The sequence below is a fragment of the Panicum virgatum genome, chromosome 8K (genome assembly GCF_016808335.1).
Source record: "Panicum virgatum strain AP13 chromosome 8K, P.virgatum_v5, whole genome shotgun sequence".
Taxonomy (NCBI): Eukaryota; Viridiplantae; Streptophyta; class Magnoliopsida; order Poales; family Poaceae; genus Panicum; species Panicum virgatum.
Window position 1 is genome coordinate 6,108,138 of NC_053143.1, and position 18,650 is coordinate 6,126,787.

General features: G+C 48.7%; 1 protein-coding gene across 9 annotated transcripts; it reads right to left on the reverse strand.

The window, feature by feature from the left end:
• Positions 1-10,309: 10,309 nt before the first annotated feature.
• LOC120643719 (protein-tyrosine-phosphatase PTP1-like) lies at positions 10,310-18,428 on the reverse strand. 9 transcript variants are annotated; one of them, XM_039920174.1, is made up of 14 exons: positions 18,329-18,428; positions 18,027-18,224; positions 15,718-15,799; positions 15,555-15,622; positions 15,319-15,453; positions 15,088-15,210; positions 13,986-14,128; positions 13,752-13,893; positions 13,240-13,323; positions 12,397-12,748; positions 11,568-12,260; positions 11,409-11,461; positions 11,242-11,335; positions 10,310-10,944 (listed from the first exon to the last, which is right to left on the reverse strand). In XM_039920174.1, exons 2-10 carry the CDS (start codon positions 18,198-18,200, stop codon positions 12,551-12,553), a joined length of 1,149 nt encoding a protein of 382 aa, XP_039776108.1. In that variant the 5' UTR covers positions 18,201-18,224; positions 18,329-18,428; the 3' UTR covers positions 10,310-10,944; positions 11,242-11,335; positions 11,409-11,461; positions 11,568-12,260; positions 12,397-12,550. The 9 variants fall into 9 exon arrangements, 8 of the variants coding, with proteins under 8 accessions (XP_039776108.1, XP_039776107.1, XP_039776111.1 ...); XM_039920173.1 differs by having other exon boundaries at positions 11,568-12,278; XR_005663139.1 differs by having other exon boundaries at positions 11,242-11,461; positions 13,752-13,888.
• Between the last annotated feature and the right edge of the window lie 222 nt (positions 18,429-18,650).

An 18,650-nucleotide genomic window follows, 5' to 3' on the forward strand; every position in this document is an offset into this window, starting at 1 on the left:
GAAAAAGAGGCAAGAAAAGGCGCAGGGGGTGAAGAAGAAGGTTAAGGTGCAAGGGGAAGGGGGCAGCAGTAACAAATCCAAAGTTTGGGATGTCTTTGATAAGGTGACTATGCCAGATCCCGAATGAGAAGGGAAAAATGTTATCAAAGCCCATTTTGATTCGATTAGCTGAAAATAGAGATAAATTTGACGTTCAATATTTTTTTAAACATGTTCAACATTTGATGTTAAAATGTTGAAATTGCAAAGATGAAATGTTGAATCTATAAACACCAAATGTTGAAAAGCTATATTCAAAATGTTGAATTAATCCGCACGATCAGGACCTTCTCCGGTGGCTTCGACGGCGAAGCGGGTGGCACGAGGCAGGGGGCGGTGCGCACGCAGGCGTGAAAAAGATAATGGCAGCACGGGGCTGTGCACAGGGGCCAGAGGCCGGCCCCACGGCTGGCTGCAGCCTGCAGGGCGCAGTGGCCAAAGGCCGGCCGCACTGCTGGCTGCGGGGCGCAGGGGCCAAAGGCCAGCCACACGGCCAAGGGCGGCGATGCGCACGGGCCGGCAGCGGCGGTGCGCAGGGGCCAGAGGCCGCGCGGCGCGGCTAGGAGCGGCGGCACATAGGGCCGGAGGCCGGTGGGCGCGGCCAGGAGCAGCGGTGCGACTTGCGAGGACCCGCGGCGCAGCCAATGGCGGCAGCGGCGCATGTGCAGGTAGGAGGAGGAGGAGGCATCGGCTGCTAGGGTTGAGAAGACGATCTAATGGCTGTTCATCCATGCACGAATCTGAAACACTGCAAGATAAGTTATAAAAATTCTTGCAGAAGATAGATAGGTTTCACGCCCCCCCCCCCCCCAAAAGAAAAATTTCAGTACCCCCGTCCATATATCCCAGCACATAAAAGATTGACGGCCCACCGGCTAGCTGCCCTAGTTGTCGTTTGACGTTTCGTTTCCTGCTAATCTGCTAGCGTCTGAGCGTCTACCGCGCGTCGCCGAGTCCCGGAGTCCGCGACTCTCCGCTTGACCGCCTCCCGACGTCCGGACGGCGGACACCAGCGCCCAGCTGCCGACGTGGCGACGCCGCGATGCGCGACGGGACGACCAACGAGGCGACGACGGCAACTCGGCAAGCAGTTGCGGCCGCCGAGTTAGAGTGCCGATGGAAGCAAACGACGAAGGCGATGGCGTGCAGATGGCAGAGGTCGCATCCGCCGCAGAGCACGTTCGTCCTCCAACTCAAACCAATGTAAGAAAAGCAAGAATCTATTTTCTTAATCCATGTCCTCTAAATTATCTTGTCTCAAAATAGCATAGAATTTTTGGATAAAATTATGCCAAAATCCCTATAGGAAATCAATGCGAGGCCTAAAAGAAAAGTTACACTTTTTTCTTTCTACAAGAAGGCACATGAAGAAGAGCAAAATGATAATGATATGGTTGATCAAAATCCTCGGTTAGAAGAAAATGAATTAGAAGAGGATCTAGCTCCAGCTCCTCCCAAAGTTCAGAGATTAAATTCAGATGCTAGTGTTCTAAATGCTCTATATTGAGAGAGAGAGATGGCAATGAAGGTCACGACAGATTCGATTATCAGTGCTTTCAATACAGTGAAGAATCACGCCGTGAAATTTAAATGAAAAAGTAAGATATATTGACCACTTTTTCAAATTATTTATTTCTGTGTATGAGGGACCGAATCTGGCGACCAGAGAGGGGTGAATGGGAGCCGATCAAAATTTCTCTCGAAATCAATCTGTCGGCTTATATCCCAAAAATCACCACAAACCCTCGAACCTAGGGTGAGAGAGTAGCTATGGACTAACTATCTCTAAGTAAAAACCCCTAGGAACAGAAACAGAAGCAATGCGGAAAAACTCCCCAAACAGCAGCTCTGCTGAGTCAGACCGGTCTGACCGCTAGCACAGACCGGTCAGACCGGTCGCTCCTAGACAGCTCGCAACCAAAGCTCCAAATTGCAAATCTCGAGCAAACGATGTCTAAATCCAACGAAACTTGGAGAATACCTTCACACCTGTCCCGTGAACATATCCCCAAGATATCTCTCCTAAAAGATTAGAGGAACTAGAGAACTCGAGGAAAGATCAAAGATGATTGGGGTTTTCTCAAGAACGTGAAAAGTCTTAATCCGAGGAACTCGTGAATCTTGAGAGTTTAGCCCTGGGCTAGATGGTCAAGAAACAAAACACGAAGTCCCCAAACCGTCCAAGAGAAAGCTTCGATCTCAAAAACGACCAAAAGAGAGGAAATCAAGCCATGAACAAGAGATGAATGGGAACACAGACGAGCTGCTCAAAGGGGACCTCAATTTCATCCAAATTCATCGTGATTTACAGAGGACCTCACCTATACAAGAGCTAGACCTCCACCCATTCATCCACCCTCTCAAATTTGTGGACCTAGCTATAATCTAGACCACTTGTACCATGGAGACTTCGGCCTAACCCTAGAACAGAGGGAGGAGCAAGGAGAAAACAGAAATGACTCGTGGCTTCGAGGCTCACCCGTCCAAGGGGGCAGGTGAGATATATTTATCGACTCCCGGGGGAGACCGGTCAGACCGGTCACATCCCAGAAATGACCTCCACTCTGAAATTCAAACTAAAACGCCCGTAGGGGCAAAACCAGAAAAGGGTACAACATTTCATCTGTTGAGGTGGATGACGACGCTGAATGTGTCGAGGTGCTTCCCGCGTCGAAATCGCCTCCTCCTCAACCAAGTCTGGTGTCTCCTCAGGTGCAGCTGGTGAAGCCTGAGTCACCTGCTCGATCGGCCCTCGTGAAGTAGACGTAGTCGGATCGGGGCCGTCATCATCGTCCGAGCTCGTGGCGGAGGCAACTGGGTCCACAGCACGCGTGGTAGCCTCAACCTCGCCCTCCGCAGCTTCTTCCTCCTCATCTTCAAAGATGGAGGTGTCGAGCTCATCATCTCCTGCAACTTCAAAGACAGAAGAATTGCACGGTGCAGTCTCGTCGAAAGTGACCTCACAAGTCCCTCTGACGATGTTAGTATCAATAATCAGCACACTGTAAGCTCTGGAGTGAGAAGCATACCCGAGAAAAATGCCGTCATACGAGCGAGACTCAAACTTATCAAGATTTCCATCTTTCAGCACAAAGCACCGGCAACCGAACACTCTGAGATGATCAACACGGGGCTGGCGTCCAAATCGCAACTCATAAGAAGTCCTGTGCATGAAAGCACACAAGAAAATGCGATTGGACACGTAACAAGCGGTGTTAACCGCCTCAGCCCAGTATTTGCGAGGAGTCCTATGCTCATCGAGAATCGTCCTCGCCATCTCAACCAGCGTCCGATTCTTCCGCTCTACAATTCCATTCTGCTGTGCACTGTAGGGAGAACAATACTGGTGTTCAAGCCCTTGATAACTGCAAAAGGAGTCAAAACGAGCGTTTTTGAATTCTGTGCCATTATCACTGCGTATCGCTCGCATGGCCTGGGGTAGCTCGTTTTTCAACCTCAAGATCAAGTCTCGAACAAACTCGAAAGCCTCATCCTTGGTTCTCATGAAAAAGACCCAAGAATAGCGAGAAAAATCGTCCACGATCACAAGAACGTACCACTTCCCACCAACAGACATCACCCTAGAAGGACCAACTGTGTCCATGTGTAGCAACTCTCCAGGGTGAGCGGTCATCACCTGATTAACAGGTGGATGTGAAGTAGAATCATCTTCCCGTGGCGACACGGATGGCAAACAAGGTCCTTTTCAAACTTCAATTTGGGTAATCCTCGGATTAGGCCAAGTGAGCTAAGTCTCGACAACAAATTGAAGCTCAAATGTCCAAGTCTCCTATACCACTTCCACAAATCAGAGGAAGGACCAGCCAACAAGCAACGAGAAGGGCCAAGAGGAGTTCCAGAAAAGTCAACCAAGAAAACCCGATCGCGAGGTGTAATCCGGCAAACCAAATCTCCTCTGGAATCCAATACACGTGAACAGCCCTCCTTGAAGCGAACCTCAAACCCCTCATCAAGAAATTGCGAAACAGAGAGCAAATTAAAGACAAGATTCGAAACCAAAGCAACTTCTCTCAGGGTGAAGCGATCAGAAACTAGAACAGCGCCAAGTCCACATACCTTTCCTCTTCCATTATCCCCGAACACAATGTACTCCTTTGAACACATCGGGGTGAGGCTGGAGAACCATTTGTCATTCCCGGTCATGTGGCGCGAACAACCGGAGTCCATGATCCACCTGTTCTCCAAGCCTCCAACCTGCACATCAGTAGTGAGACAAAGGGTGAGCAAATGTCTCAACACTGGGGTTAGCAAAGTGAGAAGCAAACTAGTGTCGAGCCATTTGCTCTACAGAAGGGTTAGCAAAACCAGGCAAAACGTATCCCCCGTCCCGTCTACCGCGTGACTGACGAACACCACCGCGAGAAAAGCGTGGTGCCTCGAAACCTCCTCCAAAGCCTCGATCCCATGGTCCATAGCCGTACTGAAAACGACCAGGAGCACGACCGGCAAAGCGACCACCCGCTGGAGCATGGTAAGCACCACCGTCTCCCTGACCTCCACCTATACGGCACGCCCTAGCATCTTGCCTACCACCACGCCGAGGAGGACCATGCACCCGAGCAGAGTACATGTCCGCGTTCCGTCTCTCCTGCTCACGCCTCACAGCCCGCTTCCTTCTGAAGCAAAACTCCTCCATGTGACCTTCCCTGTCACAGTACTCGCAGTGGTACCTCACATCACGCTTGGGAGGTGGAGGCCTAGCCTGCGAACGGGAAGGAGCAGCCCTCTTCTTCTGGGCAACCTTAGCTGCGGCAGCAGGGAGCGTGTCGAGGGGATTCCTCAGCTCATTGGGCTTTGGAACTCAAACCTGCTTCTCTAGAGGTGCTTTTTGTGGTTCTTTCAGCACACCATCCACGTGGTCAACAAGCGAAGGCTGCGTGCTCGAACCAGCAGTGTTTATAGCACTCTGAACTCCAGCAACCTTGCCGATCTTACCATACACATGTCAAAGTCTGACTTCGTGTAGGTGTAACCGACCCCAAAACCATCACCACGCTTAAACTGCTTAATCATCATGCCCAACTACGGCTCACTAGCAGAAACCCAACTAAGAATCGCCCTAAGATAGGTATTCTCATTCTCCAAGTTTGCTTTCTCTACCGCAAGATTATCCAAATCAGAGATCAAACCAGGGCAAACAGATCAGTCAATAGGTGGTCTAGACTCCACAATCTTAGTTTTCCCTAAAGACTTAACCAAGGCGTTCTTCTCATCTAGCTCCAACCTAAGCGTGGGACAAAGCTTGCAAGCACCAAGCAGAACTGGCCTAGACTTCATCTCCTCTAGCTCGCACACAACAGTAGCAAACTTGGACTGCAACGAAGCTAGATCGGACTTAAAGATAGGACACTCATCACATTCAAGCACATCGCTAATAATAGGAACGTCTTTAACCAGTTTTAGTTCATGCTTGGCCTTAGCGAGCTCATGAGACATGTCAGCAAGTGAAGTCTTAGCAACATCTAAGTTCGCGACGTTCTCATCATGCTTGGCAAGGAGAGAAACAAGATCGTTCATGTGAGATATGCAGCCAGCGCACTCATCCTCACTAGATTTCTCCCTAGCACAAGTCAGCTCAACCCTAAGCTTTCTACGCTCTCTAGCTGCTTCCTTAAGCAGCCTTTTCTGGTTGTCGAGAGCGGCGTACAACTCCCTAACTTCTGTATCTAGCAGGTCAATCGTGGAGTTTACCTTTGGATCACTCTCGGATCCAGGAGAAGAGTCGGCGTGCGTTGGTGTAGTATGTCCACCTGAAGACGCACGAGCACCATCGGCTTCACCCGCCATGGTGCAGAAGCCCTTGCGCCGACCGGCCGCCAAGCAAAGACCGATGAAGCCGGTGGCTTCCTTGTCCCGCTTCTTCTTTTTCTTGTCGTCGCCGTCGGAGGTCGGTGAAGAAGAGCGGTCGGTGTCGGAGCTCTTGTCGAGGTCGCTGAGCTGCGCCAGAAAGGCCTTCTCCCACTTCTTGGCCTTGTACTTGAAGCGCTTCTTGAGCGACTCCTTGTCAAAGCGTCCTCTCCGATCACGACTGCGGTGCTTGTGGCACCGACGCTCCTTGTTGGAGCCTCCCTCGTCGCGGTGGCGGTGGCGGTAGTAGTCGAAGTGGTTGTTCTGGCCACCGCCGGACTTCTTGGGGCAATCGGCGATGAAGTGGTTCAGATCGCCGCAGTTGTAGCACCCAGGGTTCTTCTTCCTCTGCCTGTTGTGGTAGACGCGCTGGAACTTGCTGATGAGGAGGCACAAGTCGTCGTCGCCCAGCGTCTCCAGCTGCTCATCTGTAACAGAAGGCAAAGAGGCAAGAGAAAAGCCAAGAGCAGAGTTAGCGTTAGAGCTCGATCCACCTGGGCCAGTCACAAGAGCGATGCTCTTGGAAGGAGGGGCACTATTGAGCTTGGCTCGTGTTTGGTTATCCACCTCTGTGGCCTTGAGCTTGCTGAAAAGCTCGTTCACGGTCAGAGTCTCATAGCCAGCAGATTCAATGATCGTGTTCACCTTGAGATCCCACACAGAGCGGTCAAGTGCGTAGAGCAACTTGAGGGCCTTCTCGTGCTCTGTGTACTCAAGGGTATCAGCAGATCTATTCGCATTGACTTTGTTCACAATCGAATAAAACCGACTGAACATCAAGTCAATGCTCTCACCCGGCTCCTGTGTGAAGTTCTCATATTCATGCCGGTGAGTCTCGTACAGCCTGGCCTTGACCTGAGGTGTGCCCTCGTGGTAGTTCTCAAGGCACGTCCAAATCTTGTGGGTTTCCTGAAAACCCTGGACGCGTGAGAACTCTGCACGAGAAACGCCAGCGAACAAGGCATTGACAGCCTTGGCGTTAGCCTCATGCTCAGTCACTTGAAGAGGAGTGACTCGAGCGGCAAACACCACGTAAGCCTGGTTCTTGGTAATATCCCAGACCTCGGCTCCCATGCTCTACAAGAAGTCTCTCATGCGAACCTTCCAGTAGGCATAGTCCTCGCCGGAAAACACCGGGATCTTCCCAAGACTCGCCATGGTCGCCAAGTGGTTTTCGAACCGGTTAAGATACTAAAAATCTCAACCAAGCTCTAATACCAATTGAGGGACCGAAACTGGCGACCAAAGGGGGGTGAATGGGAGTCGATCAAAATTTCTCTCGAAATCGATCCGTCGGCCTATATCTCAAAAATCACCACAAACCCTCGAACCTATGGTGAGAGAGTAGCTATGGACTAGCTATCTCTAAGCAAAAACCCCTAGGAACAGAAACGGAAGCAATGCGGAAAAACTCCCCAAACAGCAGCTCTGCTGAGTCAGACCGGTCTGACCGCTAGCACAGACCGGTCAGACCGGTCGCTCCCAGCAGCCCGCAACCAAAGCTCCAAATGGCAAATCTCGAGCAAACGATGTCTAAATCCAACGAAACTTGGAGGATACCTTCACACCTATCCCGTGAACATATCCCCAAGAGATCTCTATTAAAAGATTAGAGGAACTAGAGAACTCGAGAAAAGATCAAAGAGGATTGGGGTTTTCTCAAGAACGTGAAAGCCTTAATCCGAGGAACTCGTGAATCTTGAGAGTTTAGCCCTGGGCTAGATGGTCAAGAAACAAAACACGGAGTCCCCAAACCGTCCCAGAGAAAGCTTCGATCTCAAAAATCATCAAAAGAGAGGAAATCAAGCCATGAACAAGAGATGAACGGGAACACACACGAGCTGCTCAAAGGGGACCTCGATTTCATTCAAATTCATCGTGATTTACAGAGGACCTCACCTATACAAGAGCTAGACCTCCACCCATTCATCCACCCTCTCAAATTTGTGGACCTAACTATAATCTAGACCACTTGTACCATGGAGACCTCGGCCTAACCCTAGAACAGAGGGAGGAGCAAGGAGAAAACAGAAATGACTCGTGGCTTCGAGGCTCACCCGTCCAAGGGGGCAGGTGAGACATATTTATCGACTCCCGGGGGAGACCGGTCAGACCGGTCACATCCTAGAAATGACCTCCACTCTGAAATTCAAACTAAAACGCCCGTAGGGGCAAAACCGGAAAAGGGTATAAGATTTCATCCGACGGCGGAGTTTCTTTCTTCAACTCTAAGTCTTCTCCGTGATGCCGCCACGTCGATGAAGATCCGGTTCGCGGTTTTTGAGGGGTCCGCGAAACCCGGGTAGGTGGCCGATTTTGAGAAAACCGCCAAAACTTCACGCGCGGGAAGATTTCCGCCTCCACGCCGTGGCCCTAGACGCCGTTCCCGCCTCGGCCTTCTGACGGCCCTAGACGCCGCCCGACGCCCGTCACCTCCTCGCCCGCAGCGAGGGCCTAGATGCCGTCGACGCCCGTCGCCTCCGTCAGTCCTGAGACCAACGCCCGTGCCTCCACGACTTGGCGTCTTCAACCGCGGTCTGCCTCCTTGGTTTTGTGGCGCAAACCAAGAAACCCGCCTTCCGTCGCCGCTTGCACCCTCGATCCAGGAATGGACGCCACAGCTACCGCCCGGCCTGAGCTCTTCCACGGCAACTCTCCGTCGACACTCGACGCCCGTGTATCTGCAATCCAAAGACCAAGCGCACAATCACATTGTACGGTTGACAATTCACTCATCACAGGCAGGATAGAGTACTCTGTTCCTCGTTGTATTGTCATTGCTGTAAATGCCTAGCTAGTGTATACTTGTGTGGATAATGAAAAGTGGAGATGTCACTGATCCGCCACTGAAACAATATATATGTTTATCTGTCCGGCTGGCCCCCTTTAATTCCCTCTCCAGCTCCGCCACTGGGCAGACGCCATGGCCGGCGGCAGCCGAGGCACGGCACATGGCGCTATGCCACGCCGGAGTTCGCCGTCGACGACAATCGGCTCTGAAAAAACACCTGCGACACTCTGAAGCTTCTTGACTAGTTTTCACCCACGCAGTCCCCCTCCAACGCGGCTGACACCATCGCCGGCGGGTAACCGCACTTCCGTTCGCGGCAACCCACCACAACAGCTTCTCCCGACTCCAACCAGCGACTCCTATATCTGCGCCTCGATCTCCTGAGCACCCTGCGCCCCCTTGCCGGTCCCCTGGTCGGCCGGCGCAGGGAGCTCCACGGCGCTGCCCTTGGCCGCGGCTCGGGAACGCGGCGGCGCTCGCGTTCCGGCCATGCCGGGTGCGGAACCGGCCATCCGACAATAGCTCCCTCATCTAGAACTCCTCGACCCTCCTAGGCCAACCAGCAAGAACCCAGAACGCCGGGAAGGCATTGCTCACCGACGGGCCTCCGTGTCCACACGACAGCAGCCCGAGGAAGGGGACGACGGCGGAACGGGGGATGCGGCTGATGGCTTGTCTCGGGAAGGGATCAAATGGGTTTCTGGGTGTGTGGTGGCGCTGTTGGTTCGAGGAATTTGAGGGAGACTGAGCGACGACGATGAATTTCTGGCGGCAATGGTGAGCTCGGCTGGACGGATGAACTGATGAAAGGGGAGATAAATCGGTCAGGGATGGGTTCTTATGCAAATCCTTACCCCCCCCCCCCCCCCCCCCCCAATCCCTGAGCCAGCTGCTGTCTGCTTGCTTGGACGTGCATGAGGTGCGAAATCGACGCGTGGAGTACCTTGAATTTGGTCGCGAAATCACCTGCCTGCTCGAGGAAGAAGATAGGGACGCGAGGTACAGTAGCATTCTGAATTTACTGAATCTGCACCCAAAAAAAATTCTGTGTTTACTCCCTCTGAAACAAAAACTTGCAGCCCTGGATTCTCCAGATTCCACTACCGAACATTGAAATCATCCAAGAGAAAAATTGTAGCTCTGACATTTAGTTACAATGTTTCTTTCGGGATCCACCTCAAATTCGGCCTCTAAGTCATTCAATTTCCGTCTTGAACATTGTTGTTTCCCTGAATTCAGGCCAAAAATGCAGTTTCAGTCAATGTGCTCAAACCTGCCACATTCAGATTTAGATCTCTCCAGATTTCATTATTGAACACTGAAATTGGTTAAAAAAAGTTATAGAGGGTTCATCCAGCTACAGTTTTCATGTTTTACACTTTGCTTGATTCGAGCTCTATCTTGTTAAAAAAAAAAAGGCTCCAAACCCTGCTGTTGCCATTGAGTCAAACCTGAATGTTTCTAAACCCGAACTTGCAGGGCATTGTTCTCAAAATTCTTCTAAAAATCTCCAAAAATCAAAGTTGTAGATTTGATATTTCTCCAAAAATTTTGTTTCAGGCACCTTTGCAGAGTTGGCCTCTAACCATTCCAAAAATTTCTCTGAACAGATAGTGGTCAGGCTGTTTTTCTGAATATTCAGCTGAGTTCAGACTGTCAATTGCTTCCAGCATGCTTCAAGCATACTAAAACAGCACATACACTTCATGAACCAAAAAAAAAGATGTTGAATTTGCAAATATATACAAGATAGTGCAGCAGAAAAGTACTTTTTTTGCTCAAAAAAAAGAAAAGAAAAGGAGGACCTTTGTGTTTGTTGATCCTCAATTTGATGTTAAGCAAATGGATTTCAGTATTTCACACATAAAACAGATACTCCAATTTGTGTAATTGGCCTCCAATTGAACGTCGATCGTGTCCTACATTACCTAGAACTGCAGTAGCATAACGATCAAGTTCAGCACCACACCAAGTGCAGAGAGACCGATGTAGATATGTGAGGAGAGCTGACAAGCAGTGCAGAATGTCAGGACAGCGATAGCCGAAAAAGAGACCAAGCGGATGACCAGCCCGCGACGAGCCACAGATTTGGACAGGATCCCGACGAACAGGCCCAGGGTGGTGAAGGCCAGACCTCCAAAAATTGTGAACTTGATGTAGTCAGGAGCATCCTTTAAGAGAGGGTACGCCGTCACGCATGCGGGTAGGAATGCGGCAAAAGCTTGCACCATAACAGTATCGACCTCCTGTTATTAAGAAAAAGGATGCAGTTTTTATGAGGCGTGAAAGGAGATTTTTTTTCTTACTGTAGGATGGGAGGTGAATTTAAATGTACTGTAAACAAATTCATCAGGAAGCCGCACAATGCAAGTTTTTTTATGACGACATGAACAGGTTATTAAAAAAACAATAATGAGATGTTATCTTTAAAATGATGCTTCAGTTACATGGTTTTTACGGTGGTAAGGCGAGGCGAGGCGAATCACCCCCTTCCAGACGCCTAGGCGAGTATGGCGTGCGGCGAGGCGACGCCATACACATACCTTAACCTAGATGGAGTGATAGAAACATAACTTGTTGCTGCAAGTTTTGGAGCCCATGTAGCAGACATCCTCCCACTTCCAGTTGCCCTTGTCCCTTGTAACAGCAAGTTAAATATTTTTGTAATATGATTAATTGAATAAATATGGATGTGGATCAACTGAAATACCTTCTTGATGGCCTGAGCCTGACTTCTCTTTTCTTCTTGTCCCAAGCAGCAAGCTACATGAGTTCAAAAAACAGAGCACTGAGCAGAGCACATTGCACTAACACATAGCAAGCAGCAAGCAGCATGAATGAAAAGCAAAGAAGGTGGGGGGAGACATACCTCTGGCTGACGTGAAGGAAGGGCGTTGGCAGAGAGGCAGAGCAGAGAAAGGAAGCAGACACGAATCGATGGAGGCGTCAATCTGCAGGTGGAGGCTTCAATTGGCAGCCGGGCGGAGCGCAGGTCGGGCTCAGGAGCAGCAGCAGAGGATGGAGAGGCGTGGAGTAACAGCAGAGGATGGTGGCGCGGGAGCCGATCTGCAGCGTCAATCGGCGGAAGGGGCGACGGGTGGAGCAGATCGGGCTCGGGCTTCAATCCGCAGACTGGCGGACGACCGGAGCAGAGGGGGACGGCCAGAGCAGAGGCGGACGGGCGGACGGCCGCAGCAGAATCGGCGGACGGGCGGACGGCGAGCTGGATGCCGGCGGCGCGCCGCTGAATTCCAGGTTTGCCCTGTTCTCTCCCCCCTCCCCTCTTCTCTCTTTCCTCCGCTCTCTCTCCCTTCCCGCGCTGAAGCGATGCGGCGGCCCGCGCGGGAGTATAGGCACGCGATTTCCCGCGCGCGCCCGCTCTGCTCCATTTCCCCTGCGCGCGCAAGGCGCCGGCGCGTTTTTTTCAACCTTTTTCCCGCGCGCGCGACCGCCTTACCCTCCGTGTGGCGTCCTCCCGATGCCTTAGCGACGCCTTGGCGCACGAGGCGACGCCATACGAACGACGGGCGTGGCGGAGGAGACACCCCAATCTGAAGCTCGCCTGGACGCCAAGGCGACGCTTAGGCGACGCCGTGAAAACCATGTTCAGTTCAATTACTGTCTCATCTAGTATACATGTAGATGTGTGCCAAATTAAAGGATAATAAAGGCTACGGGAGTGGGAGCAGGAATTTTACGGGTGGTTGTTGGACTGGAGCGGCAACACCACTGCCAACCCGACGAGCTTGTCCTCCTGCCTCCAAGTCATAATCGGCCAGCAATGATTCGCGACGCTGTTGTGACTGCAAGTCATATTCACGCCACCAATGCTGGATCAACAATTCAATGAAATCAGTGGGGGGCACCGCCGCCGCCGTTTCTGCCACGTCCGCCTGATGATCTAGTGATGAAATGCGGCGGCGCCGCCACAAGCTCCTGCTCCTGCGGCAACAAGTTTCTGCCAGAGGAAGGGGAATACATAGCCAATCCCTGACGCTCATAACCAGCTGCTTCGGAGGGGTTGCTGTCCATTCCAACAGAGACGGTGGCCTGTATTGATGTGGCAAATCAGCTTAGTTGTCGTTTACAAATGATGCGTGTAAATTTTATATTTAAAGTTTGAAACACGATTTCCAGTACTATCTATCACTCCTGTTGGAAATCTGACAACCTCAGAAAACATCATGCACACATCTCGGATTACAGAGAAATCACATAGATCAAGCACCATATCTAGTCAGAAATACACATCTGAAATGGTACAAACTAGCTTGTATTGATTATGAACTAAAAGAATCTGAACATTCAAAGTAACAAGGCTCGACAACAAGACCCCTTTCAGAAGAACAAAACATGAATGAATTATTCACCTATGATTAGACTAGTTACACACTAGTCATGCTTATTTCTGCAATTATTTTGAATGTGGGTATTATTTAATAGCATGTTATAAATTGCAAGGAAATAGATAGTAAATTTCAAATTGTATCCACACGATTATGTTCTATTTTCGCACTCGTATGGTCATGCAAGAAACCTACCTCGAAAACCACTCGGTGTTTTGATTTTGATATTAGATCTTTCAGTTCATCTGCAATTGCCTGATAGCAAAACTTATATTGATCCTGCAAAGCAGAAAAGGATGCCATTAGGCTAAACTCAAGTGCTTCTAGCAAATCTATTATGTGCTACTCTTCGGGATTGCTTGATCAAGACAAACACCGACACACCAACTGACAACTCCAAAAGAACCCTCATACAACAACAGCTAGCTGCAAACTTCCATTGACAGACAAACTGTAAAAACAATATCCATCTGCCACAGGAGCAACCTATCTGCGATTCTGCATAGCAATCAAGTACTACAGTAGCTAAAATTACAGCTAAATTTCAACTCTGATGTCTAGTTATGAAACCACTGTCCACTAGTTCTTACAAAAGTTGCAATCACCGTTCCACGAGCAGCAGAGCACTATACTATGCGGAAACTGTTGGGCCCTTGAGAGGATTTTGCACCTGAGACCTAGAGAAAAAATTAAGGAAAGAGCTATACCTCTGTTTGGACCATTCCAGGGCGCTGTGATCTAAATCTTTTGACAGTTTCAAAAAGATCAACAGAACCAAGTTCTCCAAGTAAAATCTTCTCTACTGTATTATGGATGGTGATATAAGCACCCGTTCTTCCGATGCCTGCACTGCAGAAACAGAAAGCAGTTGTATTACGTGTATCACCATATGGTAAAGGTCACACTCACACCAGAAAACAAAGCATTGATTTGAAACAAACCTGCAATGTGAAACTATTGGCTGCTGTCTTGGAATGTGATACAATCTTTTTAGAATTCTTTGTACATCAGTACTGCTGTTTGGCACCCCATGGTCAGGCCACTCAGAATACTCAATATGGAGGAGTGAGTGCACTACTTCTGACTGCAACGTGAAGAATCACAGCCAGGAAAAAAATTTCAGTAATACAATCCTTCAGCAAAAAGTTGCGGCAATTTCAATACTTTTACTTAAGGACAGAGAAGAAAGTAAGCACACAGGGGAAGGTAAAGACGGGAGGGGAACAATGTAAGAAACATAAAAGAATTCAAGGAAGAAAATGAGGTTAAATTTACCAGCTAAACATTCTGCATCATCTCAAGAAGATTTGGCATCTCAGTCAGCAATAATACATTATATATGATGGCAAGGAAATACTATCCCAGCAAGATTTGGCATCTGATCTCATTCACTAACACATGGATATCAGGGAACTTTGCAATGCCACTATCTGGCCAATAGCTATGATGGGTTAATGCCCAAAAATACCCAACTAAAACCTTCACTAGCACAAAAGTATGCATGATGACCATAGCTAAACCAGAAATTATATGCAGGGCTAGTATATACGCCAGATCCTATGCAACAAGATTATAATCGAGGATCTATCCTATAGAAAGGAAATACTATCTCAGCAAGATTTGGCATCTGATCTCATTCACTAACACATGGATATCAGGAAACTTTGCAATGCCACTATCTGGCCAATAGCCTATGATAGGTTAATGTCCAAAAATACCCAACTAAAACCTTCACTACCACAAAAGTATGCATGATGACCATATCTAAACCAGAAATTATATGCAGGACTAGTATATACGACAGATCCTATGCAACAAGATTATAATAGAGGATCTATCCTGTAGAAAGGAAATGCTTGTGAATGGCAAGTACCCCTACAAGAGCTGAACTCAAGTATGTGTTTCTATGATTCTTTGCACAAGAACAACTCTTCTCTTGAAATGTATACGATATGATGCAACAGAATAGTATAGTACATGGTGAACCTTCCTATCACATCACCTAGAACAGAAGTGTCTACAGCAGCTTTTATATATAGTTACCTCATCACGTTGCACCTTCACACCACGCAACACTAATTGACCATCTTTTCTGATCTTTGTGATCTCAATGGTAAATTTTCCAAAAATATCATGGCTCTTGCTCAATGGGAGATACTCATCGCACTGCAATTATTTTGAATGTGGGTATTATTTAATAGCCTATTATAAATTGCAAGGAAATGGATAGTAAATTACAAATTGTATCCACACGATTATGTTCTATTTTTGCACCTTAAGGCTGTCAAATTTGGTGACCATAACAATCGCAGGACATCGATTATCATATACCATCTGCCAAAAATCTTCAAACATATTGGTCAGTGGTCCTTGAGTAGAAATGAACTTTGTTCGATCTCTTCCATCAATCTGCAAATTGTATATGACATGAGACAGATGGCTACTGGAGTTACTGGTCAGAAAAAGAAACATACATAAAGGGCAAACAGAAGGAAATATGTCAACTCTACCTCTATAAGGCTGGCATTGATGTAATCATTGCCTGTTGAAGAGTTTAATCGCACCCTGGTTTCATCAACTAAAGAAAATAAATCAAGTTAAATAAAAGTTAATGGTAATATATGGGATCTTCCTATCTACACCTGCAACCCTATACAAGTTTATGATGCTTACATGGCAAAACATCAATATAGCGATTTCTTGCCCTATTTTCAGGTCTCCGAGCAACAGTACTCGACTGAAGCACTCTTATATCCTGAAAAAGGATATTTATCAATGGCTGCTACTGCTTGGCTCAGTTCAAAGAAGCATTTCCTATGACTTATAGAACTTTCCAACAAAAATTATTGCTTGCATAATAAGAAATGGCAGAGCTAAGTGCACAAATTCTTGGTATATTGGACTTAACATAAAAATGCACGAAGCAATTGTGTCTTTCCCATTCATTGAAATAAACTGGAACAGCAAGAAATTCAACATAATGGTTTTTTGCTAACAGCATCCAATTCATCTGTTTATGCAGAATTCAGAATGGCTAGCAACAGTGCTATGTTGAAAACATCACCTAATTGTGATGGACAAACCCTGTTCGAACTCGAACATCACTTGTGCTAAGTTAACAAGAAGCATGGAGATTATTCAAAAGAGAAGTCACAGGCCACAGGAATGAATGATTTGTGGAAGAGGAGAGTGGAGTATAATTGCACCAAGTTTTAGAATCGTTAGCCTAAGTGCTAGTTTCAATGAACGTATTCTGAAGCAAGCAGTATTGAGTTATTGACTCATCCAATACAATTCTGGCATGTAAGTCAAGATAATGTTGCACACTATGTTCAATGCAGTTCAGGAAAGTTATAGCGCTGCAGACTAATAGTATTTTCCCCCATCAAAAGACAGCAAAGCACCGAAATAGCGTGGTGCAATCATGTCCAGGACGTATCATTGTGTCTGTACACCAGTTGCCTCTCTAGACGCTTCACGTATAAGTCACACTACGCTAGCCTACGGTGGAAGTGGAATTTCGTACAGCACCAACCACTGTAATGTTCAGTCCGCCAGCTGCATTCTTTGACAAGACAATTCATGAGCGAACGATCTCAGCCTCCATAATGTAAAAACCATGGTTAAGTGAGTAATTAGATGTCAGTAGTGCTCATTTTTTCTCTTGGCTTGGGAGACCGTGTGCCTGAACAAGGAACACGGCGGGCTTGGTGTGCGCAACCTTACCGACATGAATCATTGCCTCCTTCTGAAATTCATCCACAAGCTGTACGACCCAACCCCGCTTCCTTGGAAGCGCTGGTTCCTCTCTGCTTCTGGATCTGTTCCGGGGGACGACACCTACCTCCACCACCTCATCAAAGATGAGATTCCCAGATGCAGGAAGCTGACCAATGTGCAGGTTGGAGACGGAAGGCTCACCTCATCATGGCACGACAGTTGGATCTTCAACATGCCACTTGCTGAAGCTTTTCCTGTCCTGTTTCCCCACTGCATCAAACCCAATCTGACGGTCCAACAGGCAGTCACTCTCCCTCTAGACAACCAACTCCGGCCGCGCCTCACGGGAGCTGCCGCAACTAGCGACAGATCCTCAGCGACTGCATCGCTAACATTCATCTGCTGGACTACCCTGACAGACGGTTCCTCGACGGCACACTACTGTTTTCATTCAGCTCTAGGGACGCCTACCAGCTGCTTCAAGTTGAAAACAGGTCAGCCACGGGCATCATGAGAAATTGGTCAACTTGTCTCCCTATCAAAGTGAAATTCTTTGCCTGTTTACTGCATCATGGCCGTCTCAACACCAGGGCAATGCTCTATCGTCGACACATCTGTCCTCTGGCGGAATCCTACTGTAAATACTGCCACCAAACCCTTGAAACTGACGAACATATTCTTGCTGCCTGCCCACGCGCCCAATTGGTTTGGTCGCTTCTTGGTCACAGCTCGAGCATGCTTGATTTGCACTGGCCCTAGGTGATCTTTCTCGCCCCGCACTTGCCGGACGACATCCGCAGTGATGTTGTAATCCTTCTCCTCTGGAACATATGGAAAGCACACAATGCTAAAATCTTCGATCAACACGACTCTAGACCGACTGACATCATTCTCCTAGTGATAACAGACATCAACAAATGGAGCTGCAGATATCGCTCCATTCAGGGCAACTACAAGCTTGGATGCTCTGGCTCTCAAATCTCATTTAGTTTCTTTCCGTTTCACCCCTCCTTTGAGGGGGCCTCTGTACTCTCGCCTTGGTATGCCAAGGATTTTAACTTGTAATGCTCAAGTTCTCGATCAACCAAAAGTAGTTGGGGATCTTCCCCCACATATTGTTCGGGGGGAAAAAAAGTAGTGCTCATTTTTGCGGTGTGGAAATGAAGACGAAGTCAAAGACTCATAATATGCTAAATTCGCGCGTAATTATCACCACAGCAACGAGAGGTGGACAAAGGTGGGCCGAGGAGGAGCTTGGTTACCGGGAGGCTGTAGAACTCCTTTGAGAGAGCGGTGGGTTCCCTGAGCTTCTTCTCGAGCGCCTTGAGCGCCTTCTTGCAGCGCTTGACCTGGTCCCCCGTAAGCGCCCTGGCGGGCGGGTCGGCTCCGGGGTCGAGCGGATCGAACCCCGCCATTTCCCTCTCCCGAGAGCTCATCTATGTTCCCTCAACCTAGCTTAGCTGCAAGAAAGCAAATCTTGACTGTTGGGATGCTGCTGCTTGTGACTTGTGAGGAACAAGGTAGACGGTAGAGCTTAGCAGGAACGAGAAAGAACCAGATCTACCTTCACTCCGTGCGCGTCTCCCGTCCGCAGGGCACCCCTCAAGTCAAAAGCAAGAGAAGAAAGCGCAGCAGAGCTTGCGTGCTGCTCCCAGCCCGCTACTGGTATGAGAAGGGGTGGATGTCGAGCCGGCTCGGCTCAGCTCAGCTCGCTCAAGCTCGTTTAGATAACGAGCTGGCTCGGCTTGGCCCGTTATCTGAAGTTCTGATGAACGAGCAGAAAAATGCTGCTCGGCTCGGCTCGCTGGGAGGTCGAGCCAGCTCGTTTCAGCTCATGACGACGCGATGGTGAAGGAAGGAAAATCGCGCGCTAGCGAAGGCGTGTT